This window comes from Xenopus tropicalis, chromosome 2 (assembly GCF_000004195.4).
Source record: "Xenopus tropicalis strain Nigerian chromosome 2, UCB_Xtro_10.0, whole genome shotgun sequence".
NCBI lineage: Eukaryota > Metazoa > Chordata > Amphibia > Anura > Pipidae > Xenopus > Xenopus tropicalis.
This window is the reverse complement of record NC_030678.2, coordinates 828,353-853,216: the sequence shown is the minus strand read 5'-3', so window position 1 is coordinate 853,216 and position 24,864 is coordinate 828,353. Positions and strand designations below refer to the sequence as shown.

Sequence of the window (24,864 nt, the reverse complement as noted above, 5' to 3'; positions counted from 1 at the left end):
CAGCAGATGTAGCAGTTGAAAGGGCACCCGGGGTAATAATTCACCTATATGTAGTTGTAGAGAGAGATGGGGGTATATATGGGCAGGTAATTACCCCTTAGCCCTAAATCACTAAGCAAAGGCAGCCCAGGAAAGAGAGGCATGGGGCACCCCAACACAATGGGGCCAACACAATGGGGCACCCCAACACAATGGGGCCAACACAATGGTGCACTCCAACACAATGGGGCCAACACAATGGTGCACCCCAACACAATGGCGCACCCCAACACAATGGCGCACCCCAACACAATAAGGCCAACACAATGGGGCCAACACAATGGCGCACCCCAACACAATGGGGCCAACACAATGGGGCACCCCAACACATTGGGGCCAACACAATGGCGCACCCCAACACAATGGGGCCAACACAATGGGGCACCACAACACAATGGCGCACCCCAACACATTGGGGCCAACACAATGGCGCACCCCAACATAATGGGGCCAACACAATGGGGCACCCCAACACAATGGGGCCACCACAATGGCGCACCCCAACACAATGGGGCCAACACAATGGGGCACCCCAACACAATGGGGCCAACACAATGGCGCACCCCAACACAATGGGGCCAACACAATGGCGCACCCCAACACAATGGGGCCAACACAATGGCGCACCCCAACACAATGGGGCCAACACAATGGCACACCCCAACACAATGGGGCCAACACAATGGCGCACCCCAACACAATGGGGCCAACACAATGGCGCACCCCAACACAATGGGGCTAACACAATTGGGCACCCCAACACAATGGGGCCAACACAATGGGGCACCGCAACACAATGGGGCCCAGCAGAACTACAGCCATTTCACCCTGTCCTATTCCTTATTATAACAACTTGCTAATGACAGCACTGCTATACTGGGGGGGCTTTATGGATTAGGCAGGGGGCTCAGTCCCTTGCACAGAAGCCATAAAAGAAGGGGTGCAGCCACAGGGACAGTTCCACCAAGGGCTTTGGAAATGGCATTAGGATATTGGGGCACAAGGTGCAGTCAAAGAGATGGAGGGGGCTCATTCCAAGAGGTAGGAGACCCTGAGTAGTTACCCCTTGTGCCCAGGTATGAAATTCACTTCACTGAGCCTTAAACTCTTCTCCTTTCCTTAAGGCTCGAGGGGTGCCCTTGTACCTCTCTTGGTGCCACCTTCCTGCCCTCAATAACCCAGATCTCCTTGGAGAGACATCGGCACTCACGTGTATCCCTGCCAGCCTCCATAGTGAATAATATGTGTGGGTTAGGAACCTAATGAGAACCACCCTACCCCCTGGGGAGACTTAATTTCCTCTCGGGGGCAATGGTGCTGTGAGCCCTTAGTGACCTGGGATTTTGTTGCACTTACCCCCGGTGTATATGTGTTCTGATAAAGTGGTACTTAATATTCTGCCACAAGAGTTCCCCAATTATTCAAAAAATTATTCAATCGGGTGCAAAAATAACTTTGCACTTCAAAGTTTAAAAACACAACAAATCTTTATTATGACTTCATTAAAATATAAACCAACCCCTCAGTCTACACCCTGCCGCGTTTCGTGCCAAGATGGCGCTTAGTCATTGGCAGTTGCCCTTTATAAGAAGCCTTGGTACCAAACCTGAGGACATTAGGGGCACAAACATAAGGAGAGCAGCCTGACTTGAACTCAGATTAACACTATTATGACCCCCAGGGGGAAAGAAGTAAATTTGGGTTATGGGTTTTGAACTCTTAAATGATCTTCCAAACACTGACTGGTTTCAGAGAAGAAGAATCTCTATGGAGAGTGGAGTTGGTGGAGCTGGTGGAGTTGGTGGAGTTGGTGGGAGTAAGTGGAGTTGGTGGAGTTGGTGGAGCTGGTGCAGTTGGTGGAGTTGGTGGAGCTGGTGGAGTTGGTGGGAGTAAGTGGAGTTGGTGGAGCTGGTGGAGCTGGTGCAGTTGGTGGAGTTGGTGGAGCTGGTAGAGTTGGTGGAGTTGGTGGAGCTGGTGGAGCTGGTGGAGCTGGTGGAGCTGGTAGAGTTGGTGGAGCTGGTGGAGTTGGTGGAGCTGGTGGAGTTGGTGGAGCTGGTGCAGTTGGTGAAGCTGGTGAAGCTGGTGGAGCTGGTGGAGCTGGTGGAGTTGGTGGAGCTGGTGGAGTTGGTGGAGCTGGTGGAGCTGGTGGAGTTGGTGGAGTTGGTGGAGTTGGTGGAGCTGGTGGAGCTGGAGGAGTTGGTAGAGTTGGTGGAGCTCCTATAAAGCAGGTTGGGGAAACTTTAATATAAATACTCATGACTTGACTTTAAAAAGGTCCAAACTGGCCTAAAACACCACTTTCCCCAAAGATTCTCACCTGTGTGGCTTAAACTGGTCTCTTTGAACTAAAAAGGTCAGATCTTTTGCCTTCACATTGACCCTCGGAGCAGTTGCTCTGCTTTTCCTTGATATTTTTCTGTACAATTTGGGCACAAGACAGACATGTATCTGTGCCATTTGCCGACCCACCGCACCAGGGCTCGTTCCCATCATGCTCCTGAGCCCCACTGAGATCTCACAGGCACCAAGGGGCAAACCAAGAGGTGCAGAAAGGAATGAGAATTTGCTGAGTGCTTCCCCCTCCTCTTTCCTCCTCTACTCTCTGACTCTCGTCTAACAGCGACATCCTTCCTACCCCAGGTCATTCTGCCTCTAACCAACCGTGACAGCTCCTTCTCCCACAGCCTCCCAGCAACTTGTCCCTCACAGCCAGATGAACCCACAAAGAGCACGAATATTGTATCTCTGCATGGGATTCTGGATTCTAATGGACTCAGGTAAGTGGCACCAAGCGAGATACACACAGCTGTCTCCCCCTCCCTGGGGTCCATACTGTGGGGAACCGAGACCACAAGGAAGGAAACACCTTGTCTTGGTTCAGAGTGAATAAATAGTAACTAGACAGTTATATGGGATGTGCTACTAGCAGGAGAGAGTGTGGGGGTATAACAGTCAGTATGGGGGGAATACAGTCAGTATGGGGGGGGAATACAGTCAGTACGAGTTCAGCCCAGCCGTGTATCTGCACATTAGGTTTTTTGACTGTAAGCTCTTCTTTCTGTAGATATTTATATAATACACACACATACCCTATCCTATACAGTAGCCTTGGGTATTATGTTTCTACAAGAAACCATTAATAGAATCTGCCCCCCCAACACCTCACTCACTGTTGCTTCAAATGGAGGCTCCATTCCTCTAATCTAAAGGGGGGGCCTCTGGTGAGTTGATTGTTTTTATGGGAAAAAAGAACCCCCCCATCTGCCTATAATCCCCCTAATGTACTTGTACAGAGTAATCATGTCCCCTCGCAAGCGCCTCTTTTCCAGAGAAAACAACCCCAACCCTGACAGTCTCACCTCATAGTTTAACCCTTCCATCCCCTTAACCAGTTTAGTTGCAGTCTCTGCACTCTCTCCAGCTCATTAATATCCTTCTTAAGGACTGGAGCCCAAAACTGCCCCCCATACTCACTGTTACTGCCCCCCATACTCACTGTTACTGCCCCCCATACTCACTGTTACTGCCCCCCATACTCACTGTTACTGCCCCCATACTCACTGTAACTGCCCCCCATACTCACTGTAACTGCCCCCCATACTCACTGTTACTGCCCCCCATACTCACTGTTACTGCCCCCCCCCATACTCACTGTTACTGCCCCCCCCATACTCACAGTCACTGCCCCCCCCCATACTCACTGTAACTGCCCCCCATACTCACTGTTACTGCCCCCCATACTCACAGTCACTGCCCCCCATACTCACTGTCACTGCCCCCCATACTCAAGGTGAGGCCTTACCAGGGACCTATAAAGGGGCAAAATTATGTCTCATCCCTTGAGTCAATGCCCTGTTTATACAAGACAGCACTTTATTTGCTGTAGTAGCCACAGAATGACACTGCCTGGAATTAGACAACTTGTTATCAACAAAAACCCCCAGATCCTTCTCCATTAAGGATACCCCCAACACACTACCATTCAGTATATAACTCACATTTATATTATTTCTACCCAAGGGCAGAACTTTGCACTTATCAACATTGAACCTCATTTCCCAGTTTGCTGCCCAGTTTAGTCACATCTCTCTGCCAAGCGGCCGCGCCCTGCATGGAACTTAGAGTTTTGCCCAATTTAGTGTTGTCAGCAAAAATAAAGACATTACTTTCTATGCCCCCCTCCAGGGCATTAGAGTAGAAGGAAAGGTAAAAACTAAGTAAACTTTATCAGAAAGTTCTATGTAACTACAGCCATAAGCTGATTCATTCCCCCCCCCCGTTCCATTTCCCCCCACTCTGTGTACTCTACCCCTTCAGCCAGTTCCCTATCCAATTACAAATATTATGTTCTAGGCCAATATTCCTCCTTAACTTTCTGTGAGGTACTGTATCAAATACAAAGCCCAAGTAGATCCCATCCACTGCCATCCCAGAGTTGAGGTTTCTGCTCACCTCCTCATAAGGGGCAATTATACATAAACCCATGTGGCACAAACTCATAGTATTGTGATTTGCAATGTATTCAACTACCCTATCCCTTATTACCCCCTTGGAGTAATATAGTCCTATAGCTATAAAGTCTCCGTACTGACAATAATGGCACCACAATGCCAGACATATAAGAAGACTGAGTAGAGGTATATTAACCACAAACGACCCGGGGTGAATACATCAGATCGTGGCACTTGTGAACTTCCTCCCGAGTCACTCACTCACCTCCACTCACACTCAGGGGGCTATAAATAAGCAACGGCCATTAGCTGCTTCCTCAGAAAGTGACTATAAGCTCTTGGGAAAGGGAATTGGGCAAACGCTCAGCAGAGACACAACGGTGCCGCTTTGGGATTATTTTATAACGGGACTCGATGTGCCTGAAACTTTTTGGAGCAGGTTTCAAAGTTCTCGTTGCCCAATTCCCAATATGCCGGCCCAATGGCCCATCCCTGGGGCCCACGAGCTGTTACAGAAAGATCCGCATGTTGCAGTGGTGGCAACGCCCGACGCTTGATTAATCGTATACTTGGGCACCCATGTTGGGCAAATTCAGTTTACCTAACAATTAGACTGATTGGATTTTTGTAAATTAACAACTGACCTATAGAGAACTTTTTTGAAAATCCCTGAATAGACAATAGGTTTAGAGGGACCTTATCCAGTGTCAGACTGGGGTACCGGGGTCCCATACCCACAAGCCCATTTCCCCCGCTCCCCCTGTGCCAGTTTAACCCTACCTTCCCTCACACTTCCATTTGCCCCTCTGCTCCCCATATTCTTGCCTTTCCCTGTCAGGGCTGCCCGCGTGTGATTGGCTGACATCTAGAAGCCTATAATGCGCTGTATAACACATTTTCCATTAAATCTGCAGATTGGGGCCCCAAACAGCAACATTTCGCAAAATACATTGATATCAATGGGGTTTTTCACAGCTACCGCCACTTTTTGTTTTACCTCGTGGTGTTGGGTTTTTTTTTGGCAGCCATTTTCACCTGTCACTGCCAGACCATACAGGATAGCAATACAATACCCCAGAGCCATGAATATCCTGTAAATTCTAATCCTTATAATCAGTGCTTAGTGATGTCATCAGTTATAATCAGCTTAGTGATGTCATTTCTGTCACATGACTCACTGAAATTTATATTATAATAAATAATGTACCCCCTGTTGTAAGATATATTAGAAGTCACCTTCGGCCTCGTCCCTTTATACGGCCATGGAACTCCTCGGGGACTTATAATATCCTTATATTGTACAACAGGGGGTACTTTATTCACTATATATTATAAGGAACTCCTCAGTGACTTATAATATCCTTATATTGTACAATAGGGGGTAATTTATTCACTATATATTATAAGGAACTCCTCAGTGACTTATAATATCCTTATATTGTACAATAGGGGGTAATTTATTCACTATATATTATAAGGAACTCCTCAGGGACTTATAATATCCCTATATGTTACAACAGGGGGTACTTTATTTACTATATATTATAAGGAACTCCTCGGGGGCTTATAATATCCCTATATGTTACAATTGGGGGCACTTTATTCACTATATATTATAAGGAACTCCTCGGGGGCTTATAATATCCCTATATGTTACAATAGGGGGTACTTTATTCACTATATATTATAAGGAACTCCTCGGGGGCTTATAATATCCCTATATGTTACAATAGGGGGCACTTTATTCACTATATATTATAAGGAACTCCTCGGGGGCTTATAATATCCCTATATGTTACAATAGGGGGTACTTTATTCACTATATATTATAAGGAACTCCTCAGTGACTTATAATATCCTTATATTGTACAATAGGGGGTAATTTATTCACTATATATTATAAGGAACTCCTCTGTGACTTATAATATCCTTATATTGTACAATAGGGGGTACTTTATTCACTATATATTATAAGGAACTCCTCAGGGGCTTATAATATCCTTATATGTTACAACAGGGGGTACTTTATTCACTATATATTATAAGGAACTCCTCGGGGGCTTACAATATCCCTATATGTTACAATTGGGGGCACTTTATTCACTATATATTATAAGGAACCCCTCGGGGGCTTATAATATCCCTATATGTTACAATAGGGGGTACTTTATTCACTATATATTATAAGGAACTCCTCTGTGACTTATAATATCCTTATATTGTACAATAGGGGGTACTTTATTCACTATATATTATAAGGAACTCCTCAGGGGCTTATAATATCCTTATATGTTACAACAGGGGGTACTTTATTCACTATATATTATAAGGAACTCCTCGGGGGCTTACAATATCCCTATATGTTACAATTGGGGGCACTTTATTCACTATATATTATAAGGAACCCCTCGGGGGCTTATAATATCCCTATATGTTACAATAGGGGGCACTTTATTCACTATATATTATAAGGAACTCCTCAGTGACTTATAATACCCTTATATTGTACAACAGGGGGTACTTTATTCACTATATATTATAAGGAACTCCTCAGTGACTTATAATATCCTTATAGTGTACAACAGGGGGTACTTTATTCACTATATATTATAAGGAACTCCTCGGGGGCTTATAATATCCCTATATGTTACAATAGGGGGTACTTTATTCACTATATATTATAAGGAACTCCTCAGTGACTTATAATATCCTTATATTGTACAACAGGGGGTACTTTATTCACTATATATTATAAGGAACTCCTCAGTGACTTATAATATCCTTATATTGTACAACAGGGGGTACTTTATTCACTATATATTATAAGGAACTCCTCGGGGACTTATAATATCCTTATATTGTACAACGGGGGTACTTTATTCACTATATATTATAAGGAACCCCTCGGGGACTTATAATATCCTTATATTGTACAACAGGGGGTATTTTATTCACTATATATTATAAGGAACTCCTCAGGGACTTATAATATCCTTATATTGTACAATAGGGGGTACTTTATTCACTATATAGTTGGCAGCTTGGGAAGTGAACCATCTCAGTAACTCTTTCATTGCTTTTCATTATTTATCCCTTTTGATAATTCGCCTTTCTCTTCAGCAGCTTTCAAATGGGGGTCACTGACCCCGGCAGCCAAAACCTATTGCTCTGTGAGGCTCCATTTACTACTTATCTTTCTATTCACCCCCTCTCCTAATCATATTCCAGTTTCTCATTTAAACCTGGTTGCTATGTGGAGGGATATCTCCCACATTCTGGGCTTGGGCGTCCCCCCAGCAGGCACTGGACTCTTGGTTCTGTTCAATACCCTGGCAGCTGTGGCAGAGTCGGATTGGCCGTTGGGACACCCCCCAAACCCGGTGGGCCCCAGTGGCCCAGACTCAATCCCTGTCTGCGCTCCCCCAGCCGCCGATGTCCTGTCCTTATGTGCACGCAGGGAAGGGCAGCGGGGGGGTAGGGGGGACCGGCAGGGTCCAACTCTGGTGTCTCTGTACTGAACAGGCCATATATCTCATGGAAGAGTTCCCCCTGCTGGCAGCCAGCAGTAAAGCAGGTTGCAGCATTTTTTCCCCTTTCCCCCCCAGTCTGATACTGTGCTGGGGATTTACTACTGTTCCCCCTCCTTCTCCCCCACAGGTTGGGCGGCCGACACTGGCCGAGTGTATGTGGCACTGAATGACCCAGTTCTGCTCAGTATCCCCGGCTATCCCAATGCTGAGAGAGACCAGGTGACCTGGAAAGATGGGAAAGGTAACACAATGGGAAGGTTCAGGGACTCCTCATCATATAAGCAGATACCGGGCTGTGAGTGTGAGCTCTTCAGCAACGGCTCCCTGTACCTCAAGCGGATGGGCACGGTGGGAGATGAGACCTACAAGGTGGAAGTGCACAACCAGAAAGGAAACCTCATGAAAACTGGCTCCATCCCAGTGACTGTGATTGGTGAGTGTGAGTTTCTATCCATAAAGGACAGGGCATCATGGGACAAGCAGATCTGCCCCTCCCTACACAGCATGCCTGATTGGCAGTTTCTGGGCAACTTGTGGCCCTCCAGCTGCTGTTGAACTAATACTTCCAGCACCTCACTGCAGTTGGTTGCCACTGGGGGCACAATTTCCTACAGGGGACAAAATACCCAGTGTGCCATTGCACAAAATCCGTCTATTGATCATTAGTTTATTGATTTATTGATGCCTTGTGGCCCCGCTGAGCAGTGGGGTAACTTCCATACATCAGATCCAGTGGTTGTGGGGGGCCTGGGTACAAGGGGGTCTGGATCACGGGGTGGGATATATGGTTGTACCCCCTTCCCAGCCATTTCAAACTTGCTGCCCGCTCTCTCGTTTGTGTGGGGGGGCTGTGGTCCTGTGGGTGCGCGACCCTGAAGATTTTTTGGGGGGCCCAATATGTTAAAGGTACCGTGGGTACCCCAATACTGTGTGTAACACTGTGTATGTTGCAGAGAGAGTGAGAAGCCCGGTACTGAACCATTCCTGCACTGGGAGGCAAATAGCCCTGCGCTGTCAGGTACCAGAGGGGCCCATTCCCACCAACATGAAACTCTCATGGAACGACAAAGTGACTGAGAAATCCGGAACCCGAACCCTAGAAATAACTGATAAAGTGAAGTCTGGGAAACTCAGCTGCCTTGTCTGGAACCACCTGAGCCGAGCCAACCAATCAATGGAGATCGAGTGCCCCAAAGGTAAGAATTCTGCCCCCTTCCAATCCCAGGAGCCTCTGTACTTCTGGGGGTTCCCAGAGACCTTAAAGCAAAAGGTTTGAAGGCAAAGTCTATAAGTCTCGTTTACTAATATACACACAAGTGACATTGGGCAAAACCCCAAATTTCCCCATTGGAAATGGGTTCCATTGGACTTATTCAGTTATGTGTTGGTAGAACCCACAGAGGGGTGAAAGTATGATCCATTCAGAGTGGTTCCATTGGACTTATTCAGTTATGTGTTGGTAGAACCCACAGAGGGGTGAAAGTATGATCCATTCAGAGTGGTTCCATTGGACTTATTCAGTTATGTGTTGGTAGAACCCACAGAGGGGTGAAAGTATGATCCATTCAGAGTGGTTCCATTGGACTTATTCAGTTATGTGTTGGTAGAACCCACAGAGGGGTGAAAGTATGATCCATTCAGAGTGGTTCCATTGGACTTATTCAGTTATGTGTTGGTAGAACCCACAGAGGGGTGAAAGTATGATCCATTCAGAGTGGTTCCATTGGACTTATTCAGTTATGTGTTGGTAGAACCCACAGAGGGGTGAAAGTATGATCCATTCAGAGTGGTTCCATTGGACTTATTCAGTTATGTGTTGGTAGAACCACAGGTTCTGCAGGTGTTAAAGTGCCACACAGTAAGTGGCTGTGCCTGTTTTCTCACACCTAATACCCTACTGAGGCACAGCAGCCTATGGGAGCCCAATACAGGGGTAAAGAACAGCTGAAGGGCAAGTAAGCATGTGAATATGTCCTGCCCAAACCTTTTGCCACTTGTGCCCACATTTTCTGCTACAAAATTGTGCCCCAATTAGCAGCGGGTATTGAAATTCTGGGGAAATGATGCACTGTGGGAAAACATGGCGGCTGTGCTGATGTATTTGCACCTGATGATTAAATGATTGTCATAAGAACCAGATTGGTCCCCAAGTTCTTTTGGTGGGAATATTGCCTCCCCCCTGTGGGACCTACTCAGGCTTATCTAGTGGCCACACCCTTCCCGTAGTTTGGCCCCCGTATGTTTTCTCCTCATTATATAATATTGTATGGGATTGGGAGACCAGAACTGGTTTATGTAGAACCTCATAGTGTTCCAACCAGCCAATGCCCAACATTCTATTCTTTATTATCTACATTGGCCTTCACTGCCCCTACCTATCTGGAAGCCTTGGCCAGTACATGTAAAGATCCATTTGGTTGGCCAGTTCTCCAAACCAGAAGATTTTAGCCCAGTTTGGTTGCACTTGGTGACCAATGACTGAATGATTGGATCCCTGGATCACTGGATCACTGGATCCCACAGAACCCATGTAACACTGATTTCCACATTAATGGCCCTCAGCCTTCATGTTCTGCCCAGTGAGCCAAAACCATTTATCACACAGGAGAGGTGATTGGTTTGGTCCCATAGAAAGAGTCAATAAATACCCGGGGGGCACAATCAGGGACAAACAGTATATGGTAGAATTTAGTCTAAAGCAACTGGACTTTCCAAGCTTTCTTGAAACTAAAGAGAAGGAATACAGACATCTTGTGGGTCCCCAGTCTGGGCCATTGTCAGAACTAAATCAAGGTCAAGTAAAACCCAACCAACTAACAGAGGGGAGGAGCAATGTAGCCATCTCATTTGTTGCTGGAACACCAGAAAAACTTGAAGAATTTTCAACAATTATCACATTCCACTCAATTGTATTCCACTTGAACCCCCCCATTAGCCAGTACTGTTGGTAAAGCTGGTACTGTTGGTACTGCTGGTACTGTTGGTACTGCTGGTACTGTTGGTAAAGCTGGTACTGTTGGTACTGCTGGTACTGTTGGTACTGCTGGTACTGTTGGTAAAGCTGGTACTGTTGGTACTGCTGGTACTGTTGGTACTGCTGGTACTGTTGGTATGGCTGGTACTGCTGGTACTGTTGGTACTGCTGGTACTGTTGGTACTGCTGGTACTGTTGGTAAAGCTGGTACTGTTGGTACTGCTGGTACTGTTGGTACTGCTGGTACTGTTGGTAAAGCTGGTACTGTTGGTACTGCTGGTACTGTTGGTACTGCTGGTACTGTTGGTATGGCTGGTACTGCTGGTACTGTTGGTACTGCTGGTACTGTTGGTACTGCTGGTACTGCTGGTAAAGCTGGTACTGTTGGTACTGCTGGTACTGTTGGTACTGCTGGTACTGTTGGTACTGCTGGTACTGTTGGTATGGCTGGTACTGCTGGTACTGTTGGTACTGCTGGTACTGTTGGTACTGCTGGTACTGCTGGTAAAGCTGGTACTGTTGGTACTGCTGGTACTGTTGGTAAAGCTGGTACTGTTGGTAAAGCTGGTACTGCTGGTACTGCTGGTACTGCTGGTACTGCTGGTAAAGCTGGTACTGTTGGTAAAGCTGGTAAAGCTGGTACTGTTGGTACTGCTGGTAAAGCTGGTACTGTTGGTAAAGCTGGTAAAGCTGGTACTGCTGGTAAAGCTGGTACTGCTGGTACTGTTGGTACTGCTGGTACTGTTGGTATGGCTGGTACTGTTGGTACTGTTGGTACTGCTGCTACTGCTGGTAAAGCTGGTACTGTTGGTACTGTTGGTTAAGCTGGTACTGCTGGTAAAGCTGGTACTGTTGGTACTGTTGGTATGGCTGGTACTGCTGGTACTGTTGGTACTGTTGGTATGGCTGGTACTGCTGGTACTGCTGGTACTGTTGGTACTGCTGGTACTGCTAGTAAAGCTGGTACTGTTGGTACTGCTGGTACTGCTGGTAAAGCTGGTACTGTTGGTTCTGCTGGTACCACTGGTACTGCTGGTAAAGCTGGTACTGTTGGTAAAGCTGGTACTGTTGGTACTGCTGGTACTGTTGGTACTGCTGGTACTGTTGGTAAAGCTGGTACTGCTGGTACTGCTGGTACTGCTGGTACTGTTGGTACTGCTGGTACTGTTGGTATGGCTGGTACTGCTGGTACTGTTGGTACTGCTGGTTCTGCTGGTAAAGCTGGTACTGTTGGTACTGCTGGTAAAGCTGGTACTGCTGGTACTGCTGGTACTGTTGGTACTGCTGGTACTTTTGGTACTGCTGGTACTGCTGGTAAAGCTGGTACTGCTGGTACTGCTGGTACTGTTGGTACTGCTGGTAAAGCTGGTACTGCTGGTACTGCTGGTACTGCTGGTAAAGCTGGTACTGCTGGTAAAGCTGGTAAAGCTGGTACTGTTGGTTCTGCTGGTACCACTGGTACTGCTGGTACTGCTGGTACTGTTGGTACTGTTGGTACTGCTGGTACTGCTGGTACTGCTGGTACTGTTGGTACTGCTGGTACTGTTGGTACTGCTGGTACTGCTGGTACTGTTGGTACTGCTGGTTCTGCTGGTAAAGCTGGTACTGTTGGTACTGCTGGTAAAGCTGGTACTGCTGGTACTGCTGGTACTGCTGGTACTGTTGGTACTGCTGGTACTGTTGGTACTGCTGGTACTGCTGGTAAAGCTGGTACTGCTGGTAAAGCTGGTACTGCTGGTAAAGCTGGTACTGTTGGTACTGTTGGTACTGCTGGTAAAGCTGGTACTGCTGGTAAAGCTGGTAAAGCTGGTACTGTTGGTTCTGCTGGTACCACTGGTACTGCTGGTACTGCTGGTACTGTTGGTACTGCTGGTACTGCTGGTACTGTTGGTACTGCTGGTACTGCTGGTACTGTTGGTACTGCTGGTACTGTTGGTAAAGCTGGTACTGTTGGTACTGCTGGTACTGCTGGTACTGTTGGTACTGCTGGTACTGATGCCAATATCCCACCACTCAGCCAAAGGGCAGGGATTAGTAGCTTCAACCTGACCTACAGGACAAGAGGCAAAAGGACCAAGCCTGGTGTTTTCCATCTCCTGATCCCTCGGTACTTACTGATATGTGCAAGCGGGGCAATATACAGGGTATGTGACTGTTACACTCTCTCTGGCAGATACCCCAGGACTGGATTTGTATATCATGATTGCAATTGCGGGGGGCGCTGTCACCTTTTTGATCTTCATTATTACCCTGATTTACTTTGTGAGAAGAAGATGTTGCCACCAAGAGTCAAGAAATGGTAAGAATGTTGGTGTGATGAGTCCATATCAGTGGGGGCTAGTGTGATATTAGCCTGATGGGGGTAATTCCAGGGGGGTAGGTTTAAGGCTGATACTCTTCATTCAGACCGACTTTGTTCCTTTTTGCAGGAGAGGAAGAAGGATCTATCTGCCTTGACAGACATCCTCATATTCAGCAACGTCAGCTTCCAAGTCCTCCTACCCAGCATGATACCCCGGCCCAGCCTCCAGCGGACATCCCAGACCACAAACAGAGACCAAAGATCCCACCACATGGGCCCCAAGCCCAGAACTGCCCACCGACTCACTCCAAGAGACCAGCACATTCCAAGCAAAGAGGATCCAAGTTTCCAGAACAAGCATCCCAGCAACAGAAACACCAAACTCCATCTCAGGCCCAAAGGCCTCCAATCCCTGCCAACCACCCTTGTGACCAAACGCCCCACCCACAACCTCGTGACAAATCCAAACCTCCCCGAAAGAACCGAAGGCCTCAATAGCCAAAATGAGAGGGTCAACGTGCAATGCACTACATACATTATAGAAAAGGGCTGGGCAGGATCTTTGTTTCTAGGCAAAAAGTCTGTGGAGCCGTGACAGAGAGAAGTCAGAGATGCTTTTAATATCACAGGGAGGTGCTAATATTATGGATTTATGGGAAAGGGAAGGGCCAACCTGGATATAGAGTCATGTGACAATGAGCAGACATTATGGCTATAGGCTGATGAGGCAGAAATGAAGGATGGGTAGGAGTCAACTTGGCTATTGGCTTATGTTTGCTAGTACTATTTATGGCTTCATTGAACAGGAAGGAGAATGCAGAGTTATGGATTTATGGTGCAAGGGGAAGCCAACATTGGGGCAGGGAAGAGACAACATGGCTGTGGACTCATGGGGTTGTGATAAAGCCAAAATGGCTATAAAATCATGTCAATAGGATGGGACTACCTTGGCTATAAGTATATGGGAATGGGAAGGAGTCAAACTATGGACTCATGAGGCATAAAACTGGCTATAAACTCACTGCAGTCATAAACAGCCAACATAGGTCATAGGATGGGGAGACACCAACATGGCGTTGGTCTAACAGTCCCCAAGGGCAACAGAGTCACTGAGCTGGAGATGGACTCCATGAACTGATCCAGTGCTTAACACTGGGAAACCCACACACACTGGCAGGAATGTATAGTTCTACTTGCACAGAACCACTAAAGTACCCAGCACTTGGTATTCATACAGTACATCAGGGGGCTAAAGGTTAATAATCTCTGGGGGCAGATAAACCTAACTGTGAAGGCAAGGGGTCCACACATTATGGCCTTGGGAGCTGATATCATTGGGGACATGGTGAGGTTGAATGAAGAGGTGGGGCTTGGGGAGGTTAGTTGAGGTTAATAAGATGGAGGAACTTATGAAGCTGAAGGAGAAAGTTCTACAGAAACCAAAAGAGGAATATCCATGCAATGGGACCCAGTTCAGCTCTAATACAAAATATACCGGAGCTGGAGCTGCAGCCAGAAGCATCAGGTGCCTCAAGGGGTAACGTTAGGTACATACCCAAGGGGTAACGTTAGGTACATACCCAAGGGGTAATGTTAGGTACATACCCAAGGGGTAACGCTAGGTACATACCCAAGGGGTAACGCTAGGTACATACCCAAGGGGTAACGCTAGGTACATACCCAAGGGGTAATGTTAGGTACATACCCAAGGGGTAACGCTAGGTACATACCCAAGGGGTAACGCTAGGTACATACCCAAGGGGTAACGCTAGGTACATACCCATGGGGTAACGTTAGGTTCATACCCAAGGGGTAACGTTAGGTACATACCCATGGGGTAACGTTAGGTACATACCCAAGGGGTAACGTTAGGTACATACCCAAGGGGTAACGTTAGGTACATACCCAAGGGGTAACGTTAGGTACATACCCAAGGGGTAACGTTAGGTACATCCCCAGGCAGAGCTGCGAGTAAGGGGCTGCCACCACTTCCTTTATGGGGCTACCATTGGCTCTGGACCTGGAAATACTCAGGGTCATTCTGCCGGGTCACACTGTATCTTGGTTTGGATTAATCTCTAACTCCAACAGGTTGGATGCTCAGGGCTGCAGTTCAGCTACATCTGGGGAGCCATGGATGGCATGATGGGGCATCTTATTGGCACCCAAGGTCACACTGGAAAGCTTGAAGGTCATTTCAGGTCCTACTAATAAACAGTTACATTGACGATAGAAGTGAAATTAAAAAAAAAAAAACAACAGATATTTTCTTTTCAATGTTTTATAATTGTTCAGCGAAATGTTTCCCGCGTAGCGTCACCTCTTTATATGGCTCCATTGCAACCAATCACGTCACTCCCACCAATTCATAAAATATAAAAAGGGAGAACTGAGCTCAAAAAGTCTGAAAACCTTCACCCTATTGATATGTTTAGAGTTGGCTTGTGTGTTCCATGACTAGGGTAATGGGTTACAGGCTTTTAAAGTTCAATACAATGTTTGGTTAGTGCCCCCCTAAACATAGAACAAAGCTAAAACAGTATGAAAATATTCCTATATTAGATATTGAGCCACACATCCAAGAATATCTGGGGGTTCCAATAAATGACCACCCCAGACCCCACCCCAACTGACACAGAGACTGGGCTCCAAGGATTATTTAATTTTCCCCAAACTGAGCTTCAGTCTGAGACCTCTCGGCCATTGGAAAGTGACTTTAGCTGGAAGGAAGAGGGCAGGATTGTGGCCCTAAGGGATAGAGTAAGGGGGCGCTGTGTCCTGAAGTGTAGATGGAACCCCTCAAGGTTGCAGGTTGCTTAGTTTGTATCTCAGGGGCCCCCAATAAGGCTTTGGGCTCATGACACAAGAAGGGGTTGGAAGGGAGGATGTGCCTCAGTTTTACAGTCAAAAAAGATCCACCTAAAACACCTCAGGGGCCCCTGGGTTAGGGGATCACTGCATAAAATGATCATTGCTGTGGCTGAATTACTAGACCATGGGCCCTGGTACAGAAAAGTAACCACCCCCCAGTCTGGCCCCCCTGTCAGATTCACTTTCACCTTTGGGCCTCAGTAGGGGTATGCAGTAACTTCAACAAGCCCTATGGGGGGTGCAGCTCTCCGGGGCTCGGACTGGGTGTTGTATTCTGGACACAGTATTATAAAAGAGGTTCACAGCAGCTGGTAGTGGAACAAACTTTACTTAGAACAAAAACATGGCTGAACTGTTGTTGGGAGGAAGGAAAGGATAGACAGGCAATGCTAGGGGGAAACAATTACCGTATCTTTCGCTGTATAAGACGCTCCGGAATATAAGACGCACCCAATTTTAAAGGAGAAAAATCTAGAAAAAAAGATTCTGAACTATATTATATACTAATTATCAAGTACTTGCCATCCTGCTGTGGGCTTTGCATGAGTAGAGGTGCCAATGTCAGCAGTGTCAGTGCGCGCCGATTGGCACTGCAAGGGGAAGAGGATGCATGGTACGGACGTCCACGGGGGGGTAATATCCCCCCAAATATTACAAAAGTGCCCCCATACACAGTGCCCCAATTGCCCCATAGACAGTAGCCCCCACACACAGTGCCCCAATAGAAAGTGCCCCCCCATACACAGTACCCCAATTTCCCCCATAAACAGTGCCCCCATACAAAGTGCCCCAATTGCCCCCATAAACAGTGCCCCCAATTGCCCCATAGACAGTAGCCCCCACACACAGTGCCCCCAATAGAAAGTGCCCCCATACACAGTTCCGCAATTGCCCCCATACACAGTGCCCCCCATAGACAGTAGCCCCCACACACAGTGCCCCCAATTGCCCCCATAGAAAGTACCCCCAACAGACCAAGTCATCGCCGGAGGCTCCTTCTCTCTTATGCCGCTGCAACAGGCACTTCTATAAGGTTGCGCCTCGTCGCTGACATGTGACATCATACGCACGGGCGCAACCTTATAAAAAGGCCTGACGCTGCCGCACAAGAGAGAAGGAGCCTCCGGCGATGACTTGTGGTACTTGCGTATTCGTCGTATAAGATGCACCAACTTTCCCCCCCCCCCGAGTTTTGGGGAGGAAAAAGTGCGTCTTATACGGCGAAAAATACGGTATTAGCAGAACCAGATGACACATATCAGTTTTGTACATGTAACAGCGCCATCTACTGATCACACATTAACAGTCAATACACAACACCCCTCCCCTCCTAGATAACATAATCCTCTAGGTAGCGGGGCTTTTGAATGAATTCCAGTCACCATTTATTATCATTTTTAAGGCATCCTTTGTAGTCTGGACCATTCGCTCAGCTTGCCCATTTGAGGATGGATGGAATGGTGCTGTTGTAACATGACGAATAAGATTACTTTCCATAAATGCTCTAAAGTCTGCAGATGTAAACTGTGCTCCATTATCTGATACAATTGTGCCTGGGAGCCCATGTGGGGCAAGCAACTTCCGCAACACTTGAATGACTGCATGGGTGGTTGCAGATGCAACTGAAACAACTTCCAACCACTTGGAAAAGGAGTCCACTACAAGGAAGAATGTTTTTTTTTTTTTTTTAACATTGTTTTTATTTTCATATCATCAAACATTACTGTTACAGTGTTTATCTTTGAACAGTACTATTACAGTTTTTTGTATCCATATGCTATCGTTACATTTTACTTCTTGTGAGTAATAGCTTAACAAAGAGATGAAACATTTAAGTTCAACATATTTAACAGTTTTTCAAACTTTTTAAAAAAAAACTTTTAGCTCATACTTGTTCATCCTGGACTCTGTGGGAGTTGTTCTTGTTGTAGATACACTGCCAACATTTTATTTATTTGTTGGCTCCTGGGGGGGTCGTTGCTTCGTTGATTGGTTACTTGAATTTGCAGATTTTGCAGGTACTGGGATGCTTCAATTAGTAGTGGGTGTTCCTTGAGTATTTCTGTGTCATACCATGTGGTTTGTCTAAATGTATAGACTGTGAGGTTTCTGATTGTCTGGGGTAGGGAGAGTATGTATGTAAGCCATGTATTGAAAAATTTTCCTGTGAGTTGTTCTCTTTTGGTTGTTGCCTCCAACCAGTCCATGTAAAAGATATGGTGTAGCTTTTGTTTTGTTAGTGTTATTGATGGGATGTCTGGGGTTAGCCATTGATGTAGTATCGTTTTCCGGGCTGCTGCCGACAGTCTCCCCGCCAATAATTTTTCAGCTTTAGTTAAAAGCGTGTATGACTTAGTTGTGCTGAAAAGGGTGTCCAGTATTGGGCTACTTCATGCCAAAAATCTTGTATTCTGGGGCATGACCATAAATTGTGTATTAAGTTGGCTTTTGGGGTGTGGCATCTAAGGCATTTGTCTGATTGGAGATTACCCATTTTATGTCTCCTTTCTGGGGTTAGATAGGAGTTGTGTAGAATTTGTATCGTCATGTCTTGGTATTTACTGACTGGAATTAGTTTCATCATGGTGGTGTGTTGTTTTAAGATGTCTGATGTATTTGTATTTGGAATGTCTGTGGTCCATTTGAAAGTATGTTGTTTTTCGTTGTCTATGTTGATTAGGGTTCTGATAGTTTGATATATGTTTGCTGTGTTTTGCTTTTTGTTTTTGTCTTTCCAAATTTTGTTGATTGGGCTGTTCTTATCTTTTTCCGTTAGTAGTTTTACAGCTTGGGTTGCGTAGTGGATTATTTGCATTTGTAAGTATATGTGTGGTGTTGTGAAGGGATATTTGTTGGTCATGTCTGATTGGGATATGATGGTGAAGTTTTCCCCTAGTATGTCGTGAATATTGTGAAGTCCTTGTTGACTCCATTGGTTGAGGGTGCGGTTATAAAGGCCTGGTGGGAAGTTTTTGTTTCTTGTCCATGATATATATGGGGATATTGAGGATGATAGTTCATGTCTTCGCCTCACTGTGTGCCACGCTTTATGGGTGTCGATAAATAGAGGGTTCGTTTGAGTTGTTTGTGGAAGTTGTGTTGGGGGTATGTATGTAATAGGTAGTTGGCTGAATATTCTCCGATTAAGTATTGGTCCAATTCGGTGTTCGTGTAGAGATCCCTATTTAGCAGCCAGTCTCCTGCATATCTGAGGAGGGCTGCTTCGTTATACTCTTTGATATTAGGGAGGTTGAGTCCTCCTAGGTGTTTGGGCTGTTCCAGTTTTAAAAGACTTATTCTGTGGCATTTCTTATTCCAAATAAAGGTTCTGAAGGTGTTGTTTAGTCTTTTTAGGTCTGGTGTTTTAATATAGTATGGTAGCATTTGTATTGGGTATAGTAATTTTGGAAAGAGGAATATTTTGATAAAATGTACTCTGCCAGAGAAGGTTAAAGTAATGTGTTTCCATTGTTGTGTTTCTTGCTGTATTTTATCTATTGTTTTCCTTATGTTTAATGTGTATGTTTTCTTGTGATTTGCGGGAATTGTTATGCCTAGGTATTTTATGGCGTCTCTAGCTTTTTTGAATGGGAAATTTGTGGGCCAGGTAGGTGAGGTCGTTTGGGTTAGTTGTAGGGCTTCTAACTTGTCCAAATTTATTTTAAAACCTGCCACTTCTCCAAATCTCTGTATTGTTTTTAGAATTATGGGTGTTTCTGTTTGAGGTTGACTGAGAAACAATAAGATGTCGTCTGCAAATGCCGTCACTTTGAGAATTGTATTACCAATTTGGATGCCTTTTAGTTCAGATTTTTGTATTATGTGTCTTAATAGGGAGTCTATAGCCAGATTAAATAAGAGAGGGGATAGGGGGCATCCCTGCCTTGTTCCTCTACCTATAGTGAATCTAGCTGAGTTGTGGTTGTTGACTGTTATAAATGTGGTAGGCGAGTTGTATAGATTTTTGTATAGATTGAGTGTTTGTATTCCAAAGTGTTGAAATTTCAATAGGCGGCGTATATGTGCATGTGATATTCTGTCGAAAGCTTTGTCTGCGTCTAAATTTATTAACATGTCATGTTTTCTTTTTTCTAGATTGCTATGATAGACTGCTGTGAGTATTTTCCTGAGGGCTTGAACTGGGTGTCGTTGTTTAAGGAATCCGGTTTGGTGTTCGGTAAGTATCTTTGGTAGGATCAGTTGTAGTCTGTCTGCCATTATTTTGGATGTTATTTTTATGTCTTGGTTTAATAGTGATATGGGTCTGTATGAGCTTGGTTCTGTTGCGTCTCTTCCCTCTTTAGGAATTAATATTATTCTAGCCACATTGGCTTCGTGCCATAATGGGTGTCCCTGGAGGGTGTTGTTATACAATGTTTCCAGGGTGGGGGATATGTCCGGTGCTAATTGTTTATAGAATTCTGCTGGCAGGCCGTCTGGTCCTGGGGTTTTGCCATTTTTTAATTTTTTAATTGTGTCTAATATTTCCTCTTTCGTTACAGGTGCGTCTAAGATATCACGATCCTGCACTGAAAGTTTGTGAAGCCTAGCCTCTCTCAAAAATTGCAACCCTTCCTGTGGATTGTCTTCTGCTGTCTGATATAATTGTTTGAAGTGGTTAGTAATTATGTTCATGATTTGGGTTGGGTCTTGAGTCCATCCCTCTGGTGTTTTAAGTTTTTGTATAAATGTGTTTTTGGTCTGTCTTTTGGCTAAAAGTGCTAAAAGTTTTCCTGATTTGTTCCCATGTCTATAAAATTTGTGTGTTGTATAACTTATTGATTGATATACTTTTCCAAGGAAGAATGTTTGACCTTGAAATGGGCCTGCAAAATCTATATGGGACCATGGGCTCCGAGTCACCTCCCATGGATGTACCCCGGCCTTAGCAGGGGCATGGCGGGTGGATTGGCAAGGAACATAACTTTTTACCCATTTTTCAATGCATTCATCCATTTTAGGCCACCAGACATAACGTCTTGCAAGGGCTTTCATATTTACAATACCTGGGTGACTCTCATGCAGGGCTTTGAGAACATGGGTTTGGGAATTACCACTCTATTTCCCCACAAAAGGCACCCTTTGTATGCAGAGAGTTCATGCTGGCGTTTCTCAAAAGGTGTGAACGCTTCTTTTAAACTTATTTTTGGCCACCCCCTCCATACCCAGTTCAACACTCGAGACAATACTGGGTTGGTAGCTGTCATGCGAGCAATATCTGATGCCTGTAGAGGGGGACTAGGTAAGGATGATAAAAGTCTCTTGGCATGACTAAATGCCTGCTCATGCAGGGCTGGCACTTCCAGGTGGCATTTTTATCCAGTATCTGTGCAGTGGCTCAGCCACAGTAGCTTTGTCTTTCAAGAAGGAATGGTAAAAATTTAATAGGCCAAGAAATGCTTGCGGCTCCTGTTTATTTTTGGGAATTGGAGCTTCATGAATGGCTTTCACTTTTGTATCTGGTGGATGTATTCCATGTGCATCAACTTTGTACCAAAGGAAATCAACACTTGGTACCCCAAAAACACATTTTACTTTCTTACGTTTTAATGCAGCATCTGAAAATCGCTTTAATACTGCTCTCACCCTTTCAGTTAATGATTCCACAGAGTCTGCTCCAATGAGGACATCGTCAAAATATGGCACCACCCCTGGCAGGCTGGAAAGAAGGTCATCCATCAATTTCTGGAATACGCCTGGTGCAATGCAAACGCCAAACTGCAATCTTGTAGCTTTAAATGCTCCTTTGTGTGTGATAATTGTTTGTGCATCAGCAGCTTCATTATCCACCGGCAACGGCTGGTATTCTTGCGCTAAATCAAGTTTGGCAAATAAGTTCCCCTTAGCCAAGGTGCTGAGAATGGATGTTCTTGTAATGCCTTGTTGTGCATTTATAGTCAGCACATATCCTCACTTCTCCATTTGGCTAGTACAGGCAATATTGGGGTGGCCCAAGTTGGGGGGTTACTGGAATTAGTGCTCCTTATTGCACTAAGCGATCTATTTCGTCATCTATTTTTGAACAGAGAGCAAATGGTACAGGCCGTGGCTTCATGCGTATTGGGACAACTTTGGGATCCAGTAGGAATGATATTGGTGAGCCCTTAAATTTACCCAGGCCTTCTTCAAAAACACTGCTAAAGTCTTTGATGACCGCTTGCACAGAGTCTGCTGTTGTGTAATTTACTCCGGTTAACTGAATGCCCAGGGGTTCAAACCACTCTACTCCTAATAAACTTGCTCTTTGTCCTTTAGTAATGATGAGGCGTAGTTTTCCTCTGTCTTTTTCATAGAGGACTTTAACAAAACACTCGCCCACAACATCCACAGGCTTTTTATTGTAATCCACAAGTCTAACGTCACATGGTAAAATCGGTGGGCAATTAGTGGGCCGTAATGCATGGAAGGTTGCCTCTGAAATGAAGGAATAGTCACAGCCTGTATCTACCTCCATTCTACACTTAGATCCTTGTAGTATTACATCAGTGTATTTCTCTTTGCGCATTGGCTGATTTTCAACACTATTTATTATTTCAGAGACATAGATACCTGTATCTGCCTCTTTCTCAGTGGTGTCATTTTGGATTTTCACTATATGAGTTGCATTCCCAGATAGATTTGCCCTGGCTTGCTTGGGTCTCTGTAGATTATCAGCTTGGCGGCAGACTCTCTGTATGTGGCCACGACGCTTGCATTTGTGACACACAGCATTTTGGAAACGACAGTTGCCACGCAGGTAATCTCCCCCACAACTATGGCACATTACTTTTGCTTGATCTGATACTTGTGCTAATGCAGGCTGCAGTTTAACATCAGGCTTGTTATGCACTTGATGCAGCTCCGGTGCAATAACTGAACTGGGTGAGGCCGGTATTTCCTTGGAATGCACAGATGCAGCCTCATAAGCAAGTGCCTCCTCCTGGGCCAAAGCGAAGGTTGGGTTGTGCTTTGCTAGCAGCCTTCTTTGCACTGCTGCATCCCTGACCCCACACACAAGACGGTCCCTTAGTAAGGATTCCAAGCTGCTGCCAAAATTACAACTTTCTGCCAATCTGCGCAGCTCTGCTATGTAAGTAGCAATACTCTCATCCGGCTGCTGGCTGCAGGGCCGGATTTCACTTGGCGGCGCCCCGAGGCCGCCCCCGCGAGTGCGCATGCACAATCGTGCGGCACCCTCTCCCCCTGAGTGCGCATGTGCATTTGCGCATTTAAACTCCCATACGGAGCAGGGGGGAGAGGTCCCGACTGCTCCGTATGGGAACCAAATTTAAAAAATTCTGTTGCGGCGGGGCGGCATGCCTCCCCTAAACTTGTGCCGCCCTAGGCCCGGGCCTTTGTGGCCTTTCCACAAATCCGGGCCTGGCTGGCTGCGTCTGTTAAAGTGGAACCTCTTACCAGTCTCAGATATGGTGGGTGCAAAATGATTTTTAAGTTGCTTAATAATTTCCTCAAATGAGCAGTCACTGGGTTTAGTGGGGGACACCAGAGAGCGCACAATCCCATAAGTCTTTGGGCCTATGACACTCAGTAGCACCGCACGTCTCTGCATAGGGTTTGTCACATTATTTGCTTCTAGAAAGAAATGCAATCTCTCTGCATAGGAATCCCAGGAGGATGGCCTGGCAATGTCAAACTCTTCTATGGGGCCCAGGGACACCATTATGGAGCAATAAGGTCTCGAGGTTTCTCTTTACTCACTGACTCTTGTAGATTTTTTTCATGCGATTTTTTTCATGCGTTAAAGGAACAGTAACACCAAAAAATGAAATAGCTTTAAAGTAATAAAAATATAATGCACTGTTGCCCTGCACTGGTAAAACTGGTGTGTTTTCTACGGTAACCCTACTATAATTTATATAATAAGCTGCTGTGTAGCCCCGGGGGCAGCCATTCCTGCACTGGTACAGCTGGGGTGTTTGCTACAGAAACCCTACTATAGTTTATATAAATACCCCGCTGTGTAGCCCCGGGGGCAGCCGTTCCTGCACTGGTACAGCTGGGGTGTTTGCTACAGAAACCCTACTATAGTTTATATAAATACCCCGCTGTGTAGCCCCGGGGGCAGCCGTTCCTGCACTGGTACAGCTGGGGTGTTTGCTACAGAAACCCTACTATAGTTTATATAAATACCCCGCTGTGTAGCCCCGGGGGCAGCCATTCCTGCACTGGTACAGCTGGGGTGTTTGCTACAGAAACCCTACTATAGTTTATATAAATACCCCGCTGTGTAGCCCCGGGGGCAGCCATTCCTGCACTGGTACAGCTGGGGTGTTTGCTACAGAAACCCTACTATAGTTTATATAAATACCCCGCTGTGTAGCCCCGGGGGCAGCCATTCCTGCACTGGTACAGCTGGGGTGTTTCCTACAGAAACCCTACTATAGTTTATATAAATACCCCGCTGTGTAGCCCCGGGGGCAGCCATTCCTGCACTGGTACAGCTGGGGTGTTTCCTACAGAAACCCTACTATAGTTTATATAAATACCCCGCTGTGTAGCCCCGGGGGCAGCCGTTCCTGCACTGGTACAGCTGGGGTGTTTGCTACAGAAACCCTACTATAGTTTATATAAATACCCCGCTGTGTAGCCCCGGGGGCAGCCATTCCTGCACTGGTACAGCTGGGGTGTTTCCTACAGAAACCCTACTATAGTTTATATAAATACCCCGCTGTGTAGCCCCGGGGGCAGCCATTCCTG

The 24,864-nt window shown here is 45.9% G+C and overlaps 1 protein-coding gene and 1 pseudogene across 1 annotated transcript; one reads left to right on the top strand and one right to left on the bottom strand.

Annotated features, from left to right (window-relative positions):
* Positions 1-2,567: 2,567 nt before the first annotated feature.
* Positions 2,568-15,539, top strand: LOC100487379 (T-cell surface antigen CD2). The gene is made up of 5 exons (XM_018090360.2): positions 2,568-2,816; positions 8,148-8,453; positions 8,974-9,216; positions 13,168-13,293; positions 13,424-15,539. Exons 1-5 carry the CDS (start codon positions 2,753-2,755, stop codon positions 13,792-13,794), a joined length of 1,110 nt encoding a protein of 369 aa, XP_017945849.2. The 5' UTR covers positions 2,568-2,752; the 3' UTR covers positions 13,795-15,539.
* A 1,975-nt stretch (positions 15,540-17,514) lies between these two features.
* LOC116408901 lies at positions 17,515-22,675 on the bottom strand (annotated as a pseudogene).
* Positions 22,676-24,864: the final 2,189 nt, after the last annotated feature.

Bases quoted from the DNA above. Each gene is read 5' to 3' on its own strand.
- LOC100487379 (XM_018090360.2), top strand. From the start codon at position 2,753: ATGAACCCACAAAGAGCACGAATATTGTATCTCTGCATGGGATTCTGG. The intron at 8,454-8,973 runs GTGAGTGTGAGT...TGTATGTTGCAG, and splicing joins CATCCCAGTGACTGTGATTG to AGAGAGTGAGAAGCCCGGTA. The intron at 13,294-13,423 runs GTAAGAATGTTG...TCCTTTTTGCAG, and splicing joins CCACCAAGAGTCAAGAAATG to GAGAGGAAGAAGGATCTATC.